Consider the following 18623-nt stretch of genomic DNA (forward strand, 5'->3'; position numbering starts at 1 on the left):
GTATTTGAAGGACTAAAATAGGCAGTGGGCCTAGAGGCCTATATTGAGCAATTGCCGCGCTGAATTTTTAATGTTATTCCACCACTTTTCAAAATGGGAATATCTTAAAATTAAATGTAATTTCATCAATTATAGTTGCTGTTTGAAGCATAAATCTAATTTTTAAGGGATGATATAGAAATATTTTGAATTATCATCCATTCTGATGAAACCTAATGAAAGAATATAAAATTATCATTATTAATTTTTCATGACTTTGCTACTGACTTTAATCATAACACTCATTATCAGCTTATAAGATTTATATTGCAGTCTATCTAACTTATATTTTTTAATAAATAAACGTTTTTACAAATTTAATATGAACATTTGATTGTAAATTATAATAATCAGTTTTTCAGTGCCATCTAGCTTTGGATATAGAACTAGAATATCAAAGCGTTCATCAATTTTTATTTTGCCTGTATTTTTCTTGTTTTGGATTTTTGTCACTAAAGGGCCAAACCCTGAGGGGTAAATAACATCACTTGAAAATGTTAAAAATATTGTAAAAACGAGTATTGTCTGAGAAAGAACATAGATAGCTTTACAGATTATTCACTTATTTAGATTATTCAGTTATGAAATTTTTTATTTAATATTTAGCCTTAGTTTTAATGTATGTCTTTGAAGTAGACAACTAGCGAACCTGGTGGCTGAGAGCTAAACTATTAATTTTTTATTAGTAAACATTTTAAAGTTTTATCATGTTAATTAGATTTAAATATTACATTTAGGCTAATTTGAAAAAAAATAAATTTTTGAACATAAAAGGTGAACCCTCCTATTTTTAAACTAGGCGAAACATACTTTTCTGCTGCACTAAGACCGTCCGCGGCTGTTTGTTTTTTAAGATTCTAAATCAAATTGTATTTTAAATATTTTCTTTAATTTTTTTAAAAACATAATAAATTACAGAAAAATAATAATAATTAATAAGATAAAATTTTTTTTATTTTTTTTACATATATAGAATAGGTTATGATTAAGATGCAAAAAGCCGCGGACGGTTTAGATAAATAGCAGACAAATTATTTTAGTAGGGGGGAAGTAATATTTTACAATGAAATTGGGGTGAGTATTCATCCTCTTATCCTTTTTCCTTATGTTTTTATCTGATTTTTGGTATATTGATTCCTGGGACAATAAAGTATGATGTTATAATCAAGTCCGAAAAATGTAAGTATGTCCATAAACATTATCCTGTATTAAGCAGTTTTTCAACAAATTTACTTACAATTTTGCTTCGACTCTTATACATTCATATTCTAATTATTCACTTCTGACACTATACAAGTGTTAATGTCCGTTTGTCCTACCGTTTCAGTGCTTCGCTTTTATGGATGTTGTCATCCTTGTTTTATTTTCAAATCTTAGCACCTTCTTTATGCAAATTCGATTTTTAATTTGTGCAGGCTAATTAGAGCAGAGTTTGTCCTTTCCAATAAAATCTTTGCTGTCAGTATTAGACTTAAAAATAATATCAACTAGTATGTATAGGTTTCTAAAAGTAATGATATCTTATTTGTATTTTGATGTGAATATCAAGGAAATGTCAGTTATGAACACTTTTATTCATTAAATCGACATTAGCTAGTAAAACTGTATGTCAACACAAACAATTCAGATCAAGCAATGTTTACTTCTATTTAAAACACAAGTTTATTTAGATTTTGTATTTAGCATGCGTCAAGCATTAAATTAATTTAAAAATTGACAAATTCTTTAAAATCTCTATTAAAACATCTGTATATCCAACCCCATTACATCGTTTTTTGAATTTATTGATTTTTGAATAATATAGCATTATGTAATTGTTATCTTCATAGGGGCTAGAGCCCACCCGCAATAATAATACACAAGTGTTAAATCCTACATAAAAGTGTTAGTATGTATGTCTATCTTTCTGTACCGAAACATCTCGCTAATCGCTTTACTGATATGGCTTTTCTTTACAGTAAAGTTTTTTACATGTACTGGAAAGGTTTTTCTTAGTTTGAGGGAGTGTACTTCCCCCCTTACAAGAAAAATCGCCCCTAGAAAAAGGTAACCCCCTTTACTTCATTTTTCGCTTTGATAATTAAAATTTGAATATGGTCAACCCCTCCCCTCTCTACAAAAGCTCCTAGAGGCCTCTTAGCCACTGAATTAGAATTATAAGGGGAGTGAAAGGTATGCACTTGCGGTTTGAGAGAATTTGCGGATAAATTTAATGAAGCTTGAAACATAGTAAACGGTTAAGTTGTCATTTATTCATAAATAATATTAAAACTTTCTAATGTGACTGCCACTGTATAAGTTCGTGGAGCGAGGATGGCTGTTCTACAAAAATATTGCGCAAATCTTGTGATGCAAAATTTAAGGTTGTTTGCATATTTTGTTGTTTAGAATCGGTCTGTAAGTATTTTAGTATGAATAGTACTGATAGAATCTTGGAAATCGTGTAGTTTTTCTTTTGCAACTACTTTGAAATTGCGATTCCTAAAACGATAATATGCGAGGTACTCAAGTAATCAACTCTAAAACCGTAAGTCCATAAAAAATATCGTGTATTTGATCTACATCATAACATTAAAATTTTGTTTAGATTTTGAATTAGATAAAATTCTGTATATTGTTTCTTTGATATTTGGTCAATCTATGCTTGTAATGGTGGTTGGTCCTTTCCGAATAGTTGAGCTAAGCTTTTATTAATGCTGTCATACTTGTTATTCCTAAGATTAAAATTATAATCTATTTACGATCTATAATTCAGTAAGAATGTCCCTTTCTGTGTGTTAAAAGTAAAACCGCCCTTATTAATGATCTAAGTACACTGTTAAGATTGTTTAATGCTTCATTGGTCATCTAAAAGGAGATACTTTCATTTCAGAAACTAAGATAGAAATTCTGAATAAAACTCTATTATAAAAATTAAATAAAGTTTAATTTAAGTATTATTTTTTTAGTATAAGTTCTAAACTGATTAATATCCACTGGTTTAAAACCACTCTTCAGCCATAATGAAAACTCACGTATAGCATCGTATTACAGACAATTTTCTAAGGATATTAAAATAAAAAACATAAATAAATATAAGCTTTGTTAGCCTGGGCCTTAGGCCCCTCGAACCTGACAAAAATGGTATAATGCTCATGATTTTTTTTAATATCCGAAGAAGACTGTCAATAATACGATGCGATATATAACTATTAGAAAACTGAATATTGGGTAGCAGAGTTGCTCTATAAGTGGTGTATGTAAAGCTTTGGTTTAGGTTTAAAGACATAAACTCTAATGAAAATATCATTTTCAGTAATCTAATATAATAATATTTTCAATAAGTATGATTTTAAACCTTTTGGAAATTGTAGTTGTCTAGAAAAGTTTTCAGTAAACTTATTACTTTCCTTGTTAAAGTTTGTAGAGAGAAGTCTTTAAATCTATAAATGAAGATTTTCTTATGTATAAAAAATAATATTTTCATCTCTTTATCCTTTAAAAGCGTTGCTTTTCTATATTTATGGTCGCGTCGGTCCATCCATCCGTACTAATACATCTTATAATTAGTAAGGTATTTAAAAATCTTCCTATAGAATTCAAACTTTGTATGATGATTTTGGTACAATCACAAATCGCCATGATTTTACATGGTAATTCTTGGGATGATTTAGTAACTTTCAACTTTACCATTAAAATTTTGAAATATTTTTTTTCTAAATATTACTTACCATTCTTATAACCAATAAAACTAGAATCTATTCGAAATTTATGTTTCCGGGCATCCCGTGATCCTTCAGATCCTTCCCGCGCTCCTAAAGACTCATAATTTCTTTCCCGCATTTCTTGGATGCTATAGGTATGGCGGCTGTTTGTACCATTGGCGATTCTTGAATCTAAAGATGGCGGCTGATTAAAGGAACTGGTTTGTTGTGGCACATTGTAGGACCCGTACGAGTTTCTTCTGGCAGCTGTTGATGGTGCATAGCTGCCAATGTTGTTGTAGTGGTAGCCATTTTGTCCGCCATTTTGGAAGTGGTTCTGATAACCTTTCTGTTGATTGTTCTGGAAACCATTGAATTGATTGTTTTGGCGGTCTTTTTGGTAGCCATTTTGGTGGCCATGTTGGTAACTATTGGGGTAACCATTTTGTGTGACAGGCAGGGAGGAATAAGATTCTGAATGCAGATATTTTCTAAGCTCTGTAATGTAACTATTATTTGCAGGCTTCTGGTGGTAGGATTTATCTTTAATAATGATGGCTAGATAAAATAGGGGGGGGGGGGGTATCCTTACTCGCATTTCTAATTTTGAAACATTATTTCTATAAAAACCCTTGGATCTTAAGAGATAAGACACTGGACGATAAAATGATACATGTCCCTAACGTTGAAAAATTTTGATAAATTAATTATTGGTTGACTATTACGAAATTGGGACAACCCAATCAAAATTAAATAAAAGTAACCAAAGTTTTGAGCCAACCATTAAGAATAAAGATAACGTCGTTGTAAATAGTACAATTATAATTTAGAGTCCCATATTTCCTCCATTCATGGAAAAGCACAACATATTTTTATCTAGCATTAGCCTACCAAGATCAAAAGAACTTTTTGAGATGGGACTAGCCCGAAATGACCGGAAATCTAAGCTCGCTCGTTGCTGGACATAATTGCCACTGTCGTACTCATCAGAAGTTCCTCCATTTGGATTCCTGGAGACAGCCAGGTATGGATTAGATTGGCCACTGGAGGTAAGATTGCTGTTTTGGGTCAGGATATATGTAGATTAAGTGAAAAATAAATGAACATTTAAAGATATACTTTTCCATTAAAAATGTATAAATAGGAGTAGGTATTTGAATAAAATCATAGCCTTTTTCATTTCAATTGAGCATAACATTAACTTTATATTCAAAGAAACAATTTATTGTTCTATTTATATATAAATTATATAAATAAAAAAGATTTTTTGTATAAAGAAAAATATTTTTAAAAATAACCATGACCAAAAACACCCACTTTTTCAATCTTCTAAAGGCACTTCCTTGGCTTAAGCTAAACTTTTGAGAGTTATAATTATTGTTGTTCGCTTCATAGTATTGCAGAGAATGAAATGAATTTCTTGAATATTCATAATCCTCCAAATTTGAATCTGTTATCAAATCTTTGGTATCTGGCGGGGATATCAAATGTTTCACTGAATCCGCATAACTAACCATTTTTAGTCACTTTTCATGGCTTTTTTAAAAATCCAAAATACCAATTTCATTATTTAATATTTAGAATTCATGATATATTATAAATAAAATGAATTGGCACTATTCTAACAAAATATCTAACTAAACTTTTTAATGTGTTAAATGTAAAATTTGTTTGAAACTAATAGTTTTGCTTCTGTAATGCAATCTTATCAAGCGTAAAACTTATATCGATAATAGACAGATGAGAATTAGAGGTACAATTTGAAAAATTTAATAGTAACTAGCTGCTGCACCCCTAGCATCTAGTGGATTTGTATTCGAAGGAAAAGGCAGAAAAACAGCCTAAAACCATCCTAACACTTAAATGTAAAAATAGCTCAAAACCAGTCATAGCATATTTAAATCTTTTCTAAAATAGAGAACTGAATCGTTCTGGTAATAAGCGAGATCTTCATGGACAAACAAAATTGTCTTGTTAATTTTATAAATGTGTATGAATCTATAGCATGTATATTCATTGTCTTCATCAAATTTAAAGGTGTAATGTATACCTCTTTTTTGATTGTTAATTCCATTTATGAAACTCCAATTGATTTTTAGTTTACATTTTAGAAAATAGTTTTTGTGAGTGTTCAGTCTATATCTTGTATATTAATTATCTTTATCAAGTTAACACATGATGAGGAGACCAGATATTTCAGAGGTGCACGCTCACGCTCACAGAAGCAAGGAGGGGAGGGGGGGGTGTAAGAGGGGTTCAAACAGGACCATTAAAGTTCAAAGGGGAGAGTATTTATACAAACTTGATTAATTATAAATTAGCATTTTTCTGTATTTTTGATTAATTATTTTCTTAAAAATAATATACCAAAAAAAGTTTAAAAAAAAACATTTTTTAGTTTGAATTTTTGCTTATGTTTTTGTGTATTTTCAAGCCACATCTGGTGATAGGAATGTGAATAGAAAATTAAGCTTTGCAACATATCCTTATCTAATGTCTTTTTTTTGTAAAATTGAGTGAAATTGTTTTTAAGATTACTGATATCTAGTTTCATACCATTTTAATAAGGAAGAATTAAGAGAGAGATAGAGAGAGAGAAAGAGAGAGAGAGAGAGAGAGAGAGAGAGACAGAGACAGAGAGAGAGAGAGAGAGACAGAGAGACAGAGGAAGAAGCTTTTAATTTGACAAGACATCATAAATGCCTGAGGGGTAGGGGAAACCCCCTCTTAATTATGTCCCATATAAAGCAGCAAGAAATAAAATTAAATTCTTATTAAAATATCTTAAAACCTGCTGATAAACAAATATCAAGATAAGTGTAAAATAAGCAAAGTTTTAGTTTATGAAATAAAAAAATGTCTTTGTAAAAATGAATAAATACCATCTTAAACAAAACTACCAGTGTCTCCATAGAATTTAAAGTAAAAGTGGAAACTTAGAGAGAAGGGTAATAATCATGACCATATCCGGTATAAAGAGAAACTTTGAACCTTTGATTATTTTGTTAATTAAAGAAAAGAAAGCCTTTTTGAGACTACCAAAACAAAATTTAGTTTATGAAGTAGAAAAAAGTTTTTGTGCTTTTTTGTTGCTTTCCCTCAAAGTGCCTTTCCAGCGCTAACCCCCCCCCCCCCTCCACACAATTTCTAAATACAAAGAAAAAAGGGGGGAATTATTTCTTCCATGCATAAGAGCTGCGTGGGGCTCTAACCATGCTGGCCATATAACTTCGGGGCTACCCAGTACCCGATATAACCTAACCTAAACTTACCTAAAGTAAGAAATAAAAAAACTTCCCCCACTCAATCTGTTAAATTCATTTGAAAATAAGGGGGATGGGGTCTGTGCTCGACTAGTGACTTAGAGGGTTGTGGTTTTGCTACAAATAAAACAAAATATATGAGACTCCTCTTAAATTAGCCAAGAAGAATTTTGAAGGATGAAAGCACATACTATTAATACCAGAGACATGATATGAACTCTTAAATTGAATCCCATATTCCAAAGTAACAGTAGGATGTGTGTCTGGTAAGATCTCGTAAACAGCTAGATCGTTTCTTCCATAAAAATATGCTAAAATTGTTATCTATAAAGAAATTTTAAAAACCAGTAAATGTGTATGCTAAAAGTAGGGACGTCCAAGTAGGCGGGATAAAGAGATGTAACCCCTCCCACTTCCAAAAAAAAAGCTTGGACGCCCTTGCCAAAAAAAGTCAACCTAATATTTTTAGTAAATCCATGTTTCTGTGTATGAAATTAAATGACTGTTAAAGGAGAATATTGAGAGAGGGATGGTAACTTTTTATACGTGGCGCGAAACAGGTGCTTAATTGTGATTCTTGTAACCAGTGTTTATACAATAATTTCAACTTTAGGACATATCATTATTAGAAGAGCGTTACATATGCATTTTGTAAGGCATAATGCAGACATAGATATCGGTAAAATTAGTTACAACAGTATGCCATTATTATAATTAATTCATTTAATTTCACATAAGTCATCATAATACTTCAATTATCAACAGAAGGTGTTATTTTTATTTTTTTTTTTTGTCTAAAGATGGCTCTAGACTATTTTATATTTAAATTGAAAACCTTCAAAAGTTTAGTCAAACTCGAAAAATTTAAAATAGATGTTTAAATAATTCAGAAAAATATATTTCACTTTCCTATTAAAACTCTTAATGCTCTAGACTTTAAAACACAAAAAAGTGTGCCATTTCGCTAACGATTGAAGGACTGTACTATTAAATATCTTAAATAAAAAAAGAATTTTCATTAAGAAGTTTTAACCCAGTTAAGTAGTAACAAGAACTGTACACATTGAAATTTGAAATATTTTTGTGTTTGTCAAAAAACCATTCGTCGGATAATGCTTGTCCTAAATTTTTAATTAGTCAAATAATTCTCATTACTAATAGTTTGGTAGTTTATTCTTTATATTACACTTTACTAAGTGTGTCACGCGCCTGACAATAGTATACGCGAGAAAAAAATAAAACATACAGTCTTTTTTAGATGCTATCATAAAAAGAACTGCGGAAAAATAAAAATTTCACGCACAGTCATTTTTGATCAAAAGCATTTCCGCTGGTTCCATAATTTCAAATTTGTGATTGAAGCTTTGTTAATTTTGTTATTAATGGCTAAAAGTTTATTGTCTCTAGGCAGACTTTTTTTTTAATTTTCATTAATCTTTTGTATTTTCTGGGTATTAGTATCAAAATTTCTAGGCATTCAATAGGATTAACTATAGGTTAAAGGACAAGTAGATTTTATGTTACTTAAATTATATCTTTTAATATATTTTAGCTTCTAAGCTTATGAATATTGTCATCCTTGGTATATTTTGTGTATTTCTATTACTATCTTTAATTCAAAGTAGAATGACATCTGTCCGTCCGTCTGTCTGATCTCAGTAATCACTGAATCGATCGGATTCTACTCTTCATGGAATATACCTACTGGTCCTTTAGTGGTTTTAGGCTATTTTCTTGGGGCGTGGGAACCCCCCCCCCCAAAAAAAAAAAAATCTTTTTTTTAGGCAGTTAATTATTTAGGATTGGTGGAGGTACTTTTTTAAAACTACCTCTTGGGGCAAAGTCGCTAGTTACTTATAAAATAATTTTCTCAATAACAAAAAAAATGAAAAATTTAAGTCTGTAAATATTACTTGAGACAAAAAAATGAGTTTTAATACATACCACATGCTGCATTTGTGATTAATAAAGAAGTATCATAGTAGTCACTATTTTTGACAAGTGGAAATCAACAATTGAAAAAAGAATAATTGACAACATTCTAAAAAGTTTAAGGAATGATCTTAAAGAATGTATTTCAATTGTACAGAGATGATTAAACTTTTGTTACGAGTTAAAAATCAGGGAGAGGGGAAAATATTCTGAAAAATTAAATATCAATATCAGCTGTCTACTCTATTGGTAGCCCAGTAAAAAAACTTTTTTATTTGAGTTTTCATTCATAACTTTACCGACAGATGTACCGATTAACCAATTATATTCTAAATCGGTATTGGGAATGTTCATAAATATATTCTGCGGTCTATCTTAAATAGCGTCCAAGATATTCACACTTTTCTCATACCTTTCTTACGGACGGAAGGGCGGACGGACAGACATTTCAAATTACATAGAAGTACCTGTTCAAAATTAGCATTTTTAAAGAAAAAAATAAATATGTAAAAAAAACTTCATAAACTTTTTGAAAAAATCTTCCAATTTGTTTAGTAAAAATCATCCAACTTTTTTTTGTAAAATCATTAGTAGTTGTTTTCTAAATAATGCTTTGTTTATATTTTTCTTTGAGAAGACATACCCCTGCTCTTGAACTTTTAATAAAAGTTAAAAACCTTGTCATTGTCATGAAAGCTTAAATTTTATCACCTACTGAGAAACATAGAGTTAATATCTCCATGGATGGGAAAATTAATTTAGCAGTGAGGACAAATTATTATGTCTAATGAAAGGTATTTTAACAATATAAAAAATTGTTTGTAAAGACTTGCAAGAAAGGGGGTAAAGTAATCTTAGGTGATCTTGGGACATTTCTATAACCAAAAAATGGTCAACATCCCACCCCCATCTCCCCCAAATTTAAAAATCATTCATTATCATAAATAAAAATTATCCATGCCATTTCCTATCTATAGTGATAATTAGTAAATGATTCCCAGGCATCCAACCACAGACGAGATATTTCTAATCACAAGTCAAACATTTTTTACTTAATTTTAAATGAAAGAATGTAACTTTTTGTTTTCTGATATGTTTGAGAAAAAAATTCTGTTTTAAGTTGTAGATATCTTAAATTGCTTTACTTAAGGAGATATGCTTTTTAGGGAAGCTTTGTATATATAAATTAGGAAGTCGTAAGGCAATCAAATTAAGACCGCCCTCATTCATTCAATTTTAGAGGCTAGGGCCAAAGCTTTTCCATGGATTTTTTGTATTTTAAATCAGTTTACTTTTTTCATCTATTAGTTTTATCAAGGATCTAAAGGGATAAGACAATGCCCTAAAAATTAATGTACATCCCCAATTATGATGCACAAAATTACTCCTTCTGTAGCGTAAGATTAGTGGATGAAACGTTTGAACTTAATAAATCAACCAATCAAAATTCGTTAAAGGTCCCCAAATTTATAAAGCCAAAGAATATAAAAAAAAAAGGTTATTGTAAACCTTTGGGGACTAGTGTAATAAACATCCCAGTGTCCCCTCACTGGGTTTTATAGCTTTAAAGGCAACTTTTGAAAGATTTACAATACTTTCTAAAAACCACTAAAATTGTTTGAAAGAGAAAATTAATTTTTTAACCAAACTCTTTAGGAAGATAAATCATAGGTGTCGTGGTCGATGGAAAAAACCACATTATCTCTATTTGCATCATAGCTACTCGTAAATTTTGTATTTTACTTTATTCTAAAAGCGCAGCATAAAAAAAATCGATTAAAATAGTTATTTGTCGCATCGTATTATAGGCATCTTTTCGGAGAATTTTTTTTTAATAACACAACTGGTAGGTATTGATGTTATGATTTTTATTTTATTATTCGTAGAAAATTGTCTATAATACGAAACAATAAAAATTTTACAGAATTGGTTCTAATCCAGCTGATATTAATTACATAAAAATATTTTTATTTTTGAACTACAATTGTCAATTTTAAAGTTTTTAAATTTAGCAACACCTTCAAATGTTAGAATTTACTTATCCTTGTTTAACTGCAATATTGCATGCTTCGATATTAATTGATAGTTTTTGCCTTTTTCGTGTACATAAATAGTATTTTTAGGGAAATATTATCACAAGAAATATAAATTTTCTCTACTCTTTAAATTAGTAGTGAACTAGCCCTCAACCATTTTTAATGGGTTACCATTTCTTCCGCAAAAATAGTTTTTAAAACATGCCACATTAGATCAATAAGGTTTTTGTCTGTAGCTAAATATCTCGGAATTTGCTGGCATATATGGATTGTACTTTTCAAGAAAGATTTATAAATATCTAGGAATTATGTTAGTAACATAAAAGTAAAAATTTTAAATAAACCAGTAAAATTTTAAGCACATGTAATATACAAATATGTAGTTTAAGGATTTAAATAAATAAAAATAGATGCATGGAGTAAATAAATTAAATAAAATATGATGCAGGTTGTAAATAAAATAAATATTGGCAGGATACTAATTAAACATCTAAAAAAGCGTGCACTTAATATATATAAATAAATGTACATTCAACACTTTGCAGTACCTCGAGATTTTCGGCCAGAAGTCTTAGGTAGCAAATCTATATATTAAGAGGAATGAGTTTAACTCCGAAGCAATTTTTATATGTATAATGAGTTTTTGTTAAATTAAAACCTTTTACATTGTAATTCATGTAACTTTAGTTATTTTTTACATCAATAATCATTAAAACCTCATCCAACCCCCAACCCCCTCCAACCCTCCTCTCTTAATGTTTGAACTCCTTGACATCTAAATCTTTTCAAAAAATTTGATTCTTTAAAGATGGCTTATAAACAGATAAATGGTAACATAGTTACTTTCCCTCAAAATGCATACAGAGCACTAACACACACAACCCCTCCCAACTTAAAAAAATCAAAAGGGAGGGGGGTGTTCCTTAGCCGGACCATCTTGATGGCTATGCCTAATCCTACGGTTCTAATCTTTCCTAATAAGCAAAATAAAAGAAACATTACTCCTTCCCTTCTAATTTTTTATTAAATTCAAAACAAGTGTGGGGTTCTGTACTCGACTAGGCACTTTGCGGTAAATTTACCGTAATATTCTAATAAAAATATGTTGAAATAAGAATGACTAAGGTTACCTCTTAAACAAAATTATCTAGATTCAATAATCTTTGTCTTTCCTATTCTACCATTAAAATGGATGGAAAGTGCCTACCTTGTCTGTTTTGAAAGTTATCCTCCAAGTATCTTTTAACTTTCTTCTCCTGCCTAGCTTTCTTCAACAATAGAACGTCAGGATCTTCAACCTGTTGATAGATAACATTAGATGTTATAGGTGGTGGTTACCCCCCTCCCCCCAAGCTCTTTTTAAGATGAATTGAAAATGATAATGAGAAAAAAAGTAACCTCTCTCTCATATTTTCAATTTCAAGTTCATAAAGACACATAGAATTTTTAGGTCGACAGTTTTCATAAAGTTCTTTTGGCTTGTGAAGGAAAAACCACCGGTCCGACTCCAAGTAAATCTTTTGTAAACTTAGCTTTTCACTTCTAATTGTATGGTCTGAACGTTACAAAGTAAGTACAACAGTCTATATTAAGAGCGAAGCTACTCTACAACGTAGTTTGCTCTATAGTTACCTTAGGCAGAGGAGTTGCTTTCCAATTTTCTAAAGTTCTCGCAAGAGAGTTATCATTATCCCTGAGAAAAAAAAATATTATGATAAAGGCCTGTAAATTTTCTATAATTCATGTAAGTTAGAACTAATATAATAATCATAATGTTCTTTTAAAGTGACTAATCTCTTCTTTTTACGACCGCTGACTAAAATCAATCAATGATTTTATTAAGATTTGAAATAAAATTGAAAAAGCTATCACTTCTGGCAAAGTTATTAATTGTTCTGGATAACTGACTTTTAAATTAGCTTCATAAAAATGTTTTACATTCAGTTGTGTGCAGAAGGTGGTGTGTACCCACCTGTCAAAATTAACACCACTCTTAACCCCTCTTGACAGGGTACTCTTCCCCTTGACCCCCCCCCCCCCCTACTAAAAGAGACAAAGGATTGTTTGATAATAAATTTATTGTTTATTGTGCTATCCCTGTACCCACCTGTGCTTTGGTTCAGGGGCATCCGAATATTTCTTGGCGTGAAGATCTTTCAACTTTCTGTCTAAAGTTGCATCTTTCCAAGCAAAGCTCTCCTGAAAATACAGTATCCTTATAAAAAAGGTAACAGAATTTTTGTCTGTCTTTTTGTGTGTCTGTAGGATCTTGCTAACCGCTGAACCGACATGGTCTTCCTTTACAGGGTAGCTTCAAAATAAACCCAATTTTTTTTACTTTTTATTTATAATTCTAAAACAAAAAATTTGGGTTATTGAAATCAACTCCCCCTCCTCAAGTGCCCCTAAAGGCCTCTAGAGGCGTAGCTGCTAGTTACTTAATAAAGTGGCTAAAAAGTAGTCAAACTAACATTGCTGTTTCAAGTTTAAATATGATTATGGTTATGGGAATCTACACAAAAAGGTCAGACGTCACCATCTTACACCATCAAATTTTTGTAAATGTTCTTCTATAAAAACGGACGGAGAACCAATAAGCATGATAAAGGGAACTAAAGTTTCTTTTAACAAGGATGACAACATCCATAAAAGCGAAGCACTGAAACGGTAGGACAAACGGACATTAACATTTGTATAGAGTCAGAACTGAATAATCAGAATATAAATGTATAAGAGTCGAACCAAAATTGTAAGTAAATTTGTTGAAAAACTGCTGGATACAGGATAATGTTTATGAACATACTTACATTTTTGGGACTTGATTATAGAGTTGCTTCGCTTATAATAGCTTTGTTGTCCCAGGAATTAATATACCAAAAATCAGGTTAATCGGATGCTTAGATACATGAAAATTTGTTGTTAAAAAAGTAAAAAAAATCGACATGTTTAAAATGGTCGTACGGACATTTTGGTTATTGATTATAGAGTTGCTACGCTTTTTAAATCGTACCTAATTACTAAAGGAATCACCATGCAAAGTTTGAAATCGATAGGACAATTGTAAGTTTGTAACATGCCTAAATTAAAAGCTATCCGTTACGGACGGACGTACGTACGGACCGACCCTAATTATAGAAAAGCTTCGCTTTTAAAAATAGTTTTGCATTAAGATATTTTTTTTTAAATCTTAAACAATTTAGTAAAAATGTCACAATTATCAATAGACTAAAAAGAATGTGCATTTAGAGTAGAATAACAAATTAATATAGACAAAACTTGGCAGTTTTTAAACGGAATTTGTCTAACAATTTTCACTTTTATGTGAAATATTTCTATTCTGAATTTCCTCAATTGTATGAAATAAGGAATGATGTTCATATGAATTCCATCACCCTTAATTCTCCCAAATCAATAAATAAATTTAAAAATAAGGGGGAGAGGGGATCAGAGGAGGGGTTTCGACCAGGGAAACCGCTATAAAATCAATTGTAAAGTAAAGTGTAATGCAGTAAAACCTTTAATATCTTAATTCCAACTATACCTTAGGATCAGGGCTGTTATAAGCACTGTCGGAGGAAACCTAAATAAACAATATACATATGATTGTTTACATTAAAACAAAGAGATTTAAAGATCATCACGAAACTCTTCTCACGTAATTTTATATTAACTAATATCATATTGTTATCATTACTGATAGACCGACAGAAAATTAAGTTAAATACGTGATGATTCTTGGTACAAGGAAGCTTAACAAAAACTTCAGGCGTCAATTTTGATTAGCAACTGAGAAAATCATGTTTTCCCATAAAGTTGTGGATTATAGAGTAGATTTGGTACTTAAAAGAATAAGTAAAATTTAAACATGTCCAAAGCCCTTTTTTTGAGAAGGGACTACTTACAAGAGGGGTGGGGGTAATAAACATATTTTGGTGCCAAATGTGAAAATTTTTTGAATCCAATGACATTATTAATTAGGGAGCCAAAATTACAAAATGATATAAAAATTCGGGTATAGTCCCTTTCGTAACATCGCAGCTTATGGGGCGATTCTTCGTATTTTTCACAGTAGCTTTTCTCCTATTTTTAGCCCATGCGGGGGGCTCTAACCCTGCGGGGCCAATTACCCAACCCTGTGGGGCAATCACCTTACCCAATATAACCTATACTAAAATAACCTATAAAAAGCCATTTAAAAAATACGACGAATCGCCCCTTATGGGGCGATGTTACGAAAGGAACTATTCCTAAAAAATCTTACACTGCGTTGAACTCTCTTGAGACTGCTGGAGTCAAAGTTGACAGGTTTGAAGTCCTTGTCGAGGCTGGGTGACGGCTGGTTCCGAGGTGTCCAAGTCTAGAACAACAACAATTATGTACATGAGTACGCCATTTTGGATCAAGTATGTCCTTCTCCCTTAAAGTGCCAAGCGACCAGAGAACCCAACCTTTTATTATTGAGAACCATAGGAGTATTTTTTCTTTCTTTTCTCATACACACTAAAAACTATTAACAGAGGGAGTTCTGGGCTTTTGCCAATTAGTCACAAAGTCACTTACGCTATTAATAGTATAAGTTTTATAACGCATTGACATAAAAAAAGAGAGTTTTAAGCACAGCATAAACCTCTTTTGACAGGGGTCTTCGACCCCCCCCCCCCCCAACCCAATGAGGAAAATGTCAAAATCTTTAAGACGTGTCGAAATTTTTGGAGGCACTTTTCACAACCCCTTAAATTTTACCACCTACCTTAGGTATATCTCTGAAGGAGATATCCTTTGCTTGGCTGTGGTTGTTAATTTCCTCAGTGCTAGACCACTTGGCTAAAATAAAAATCATGTTAACTTTAATGAGAACTAGCGCCCATAGCATCTACATATAGGTTCTGTATCCAAAGAGGGAAGGAGGAAAGAGAAAGGTAGCGTAAAACCATCCCAAAACTACCTTTTAAATAATTGATATTAAATAATTAAGATAATTTACATTTTCTAAAAAATTTTAAAGTCATTCTCATATTTAAGATGAGATAAAAAAAATTTTGTACAAGCATCTTAATTATCTAAATTTTTCATGTTTGAGTTGTTCAAAATTATATCATGTAAATCTAAAAGAAGCTTTGCTCTAAAGTTTTTTTTTATTTAGGAAAGCAAAAAATAGAAGATTTATTAATAGTGTTACAGTTTGCTTTTTAAATGTCTTTTTTAAACAAGTACAATAACATCAACAAAAAAATTCAATTAATTTATGATATAAAATTACCAACCAATAGATTTTAAATTTTGAGCAGTTAATTAAAAAAAATATGTGGTCATAATTGCATTAGATTTAATCAGTAGAGTACAAAGGATTAAATAACTGTATCTCCCCATCGCAATGTCCTTCTGCCCAATTCCAATTGAAAATCAACCAATGGTGTAGTGTGTAACAACACAGCCAAGTAGCTGGAAATAATTTTGTAGCAGATAAATACGGTCATTGAAAAAGGATGGAGGTAGTTATATGTTTATACATCTATACTAAATGTAGATCTGTTATTTAATCTAATGCCATATAATCGTCATATACAAATTTAATGTTATTTGTTTAAGAAAATGTTATATCAGCAGTCATATTAGCACCCAACCCCCCCCCCCTCCCTTCCAACTCCCCCATCAAAAAAATAAAAGAGTAACATCCTTGTTAAATATAACTTTAGGAATAGCTACGCTGCTTAGATCATGAGTGATTAATGTAAAGCTTGGAACATATTATATTTCGCTTCAATTATTTTATTAGGCACGGTTCTTCACACCTTAGGGTGGCAGGGATAGGTTTACCTACATATAAATAAGGATGACATCAAAGATTTTGAAGGTATACCTTACAAATAGTGCCTAATAAAAATTAAATCATACAATGCAAATGACTAATGATAGGCCAGTATACATTGTAATTGACCAATGGTAAAATAATAGTTGCCTATCATTGCTCATTATTTTGTATTTTTTATCAAGTACTATATGCTGATCTAATTAAAATTTAAGTGTATTTTAATTATTTCTATTACTAAGATGCTTTGTCACATCTGACATTTAACATATTGTTTTCGTCCTTTTAATAGATCTAATAAACCAATTATTGTCAAAAACTCAACTCCTTGAATAGACAATTCTCAACAGTCAATTTTCAAATATTAAATTTTTTTTAGATTACATGTCTCTGTTTCAAAGCTTAAACACCGTGTAAAAAAAACTTAAAAAGAGAAATTGGATATTTATAAGAAATCACAAATCATCTAGATGTGTCATAAGTCATTTTTTATTTTTATTTTATTTATTGCCATAAAATTGCCATTAAACCTTGTGTGTAGATTCTTGTAGCGATAAGGAATACTCCGAAAGTGTAACAGCTTTACATGTTATCGTTACCGCCGGAAGTTCCATTTTAAACACGCTGCTTTTCTTCTAGTTTAAACTAATTGTTATAAAAAAAATATTTTCAAATAGTGAATCATAGGTCGATTAAGAATGAAATTTGTATTATCATTATTTGTCCAGAGTCTTAATTTTTTGCTTTATTTTAATTGGATTATTTATCATTTTTTATAAAATCTTCAAAAATTGAATGGAAGGTTTGGTGACTTTAACAATTCTATTATCATTTCAAATAAGTATTAGACAAATAAAAATTAACTTCCTTTCTATTTTTGTGAGAAAAAAATCTTTTGGGAAGTAGTCAAGTATTTGCAACATTTTAGCTATTCAAAATTATTTCATAAGTATAAAGTAGATTTTAAAAACTAGGTTTTTGGTTGTAGGTTTCTTAAAATCAGAGATCTTATGGGATGAGAAAATGAACGATAAATGGTTGTACAGACCAAATAATGACAAACAAAATTACCCTTTCTGTAGATTAAAATCATACTTAAAAATATTGAACAATGCTATTTCAAACCAAACAATCAATATTTATTAGAATTATCCTAAGTTTTTAAGCCAGCGAATGGGCGAATAAAATTCTTAAAATGGTATAATTTACAGACTAATGTTTCCTCTATCCCTGTATATATATCATTGGTTGATTATTTATAATACAAAGTAGAACGATGTCTGTCTGTCTGTCTGTCCGTCTGTCTGTCCGTCCCTTAAGATCTCGGTAACCACTGAACCGATCGGATTCTACTCATCAGAGAATATACCTACTGGTCCTGTGGTGGTTTTAGGCTATTTTCAACCCCCCCCCCCCCATTTTTTTTTGTAGAAGATTTCCTTGGTCCTTTAACGCATTTCGCCAAAGATTTTTTTTATCACCTCTTGGGGCAAAGTCTCTAGGGGCTAGGGGCGAAGCCGCTAGTTTCTATATAAAACAACTTACTTTAAGTGTACACTAATAAATCACAAATAACCACTTTTTAATGTCTTTTGTATTAATCCAATTCTAATTAGATGTTACTGACTGTCCGTCCAAAATTTAACTAAAAAGTAATGTATAAAATATAAGCATACTATGAATGAAATTTCCTACCATAAAAAAAAAGTTTGAGGAGGAATAAAAAATTTGCAAAATCGAGCATAAACATGGTCTACACCCTTAAAAATACACTTCATTATTTTGTATTATCTGCATAGTATATACATAAAGAAAAGTTAGTAAATGTATAGTATAAATTAATTCTTTTATGAACAAACTC

At 30.7% G+C, this 18623-nt stretch overlaps 1 protein-coding gene across 1 annotated transcript in view; it reads right to left on the bottom strand.

Annotated features, from left to right (window-relative positions):
- LOC145329008 (uncharacterized) overlaps positions 1 to 18623 on the bottom strand; it is a 112358-nt gene that overhangs the window by 43483 nt on the left and 50252 nt on the right. The window contains exons 7-13 of the mRNA XM_080173005.1: positions 15704 to 15777; positions 15215 to 15310; positions 14495 to 14533; positions 13061 to 13152; positions 12586 to 12646; positions 12161 to 12251; positions 11502 to 11537 (exon numbers count right to left, since the gene is read on the bottom strand). Coding sequence (XP_080029131.1) covers positions 11502 to 11537; positions 12161 to 12251; positions 12586 to 12646; positions 13061 to 13152; positions 14495 to 14533; positions 15215 to 15310; positions 15704 to 15777 — 489 coding nt within the window. The remainder of the gene's footprint in view (positions 1 to 11501; positions 11538 to 12160; positions 12252 to 12585; positions 12647 to 13060; positions 13153 to 14494; positions 14534 to 15214; positions 15311 to 15703; positions 15778 to 18623) is intronic.

This window comes from Acartia tonsa, chromosome 9 (assembly GCF_053477335.1).
Source record: "Acartia tonsa isolate MP-2025a chromosome 9, ASM5347733v1, whole genome shotgun sequence".
Taxonomy (NCBI): domain Eukaryota; kingdom Metazoa; phylum Arthropoda; class Copepoda; order Calanoida; family Acartiidae; genus Acartia; species Acartia tonsa.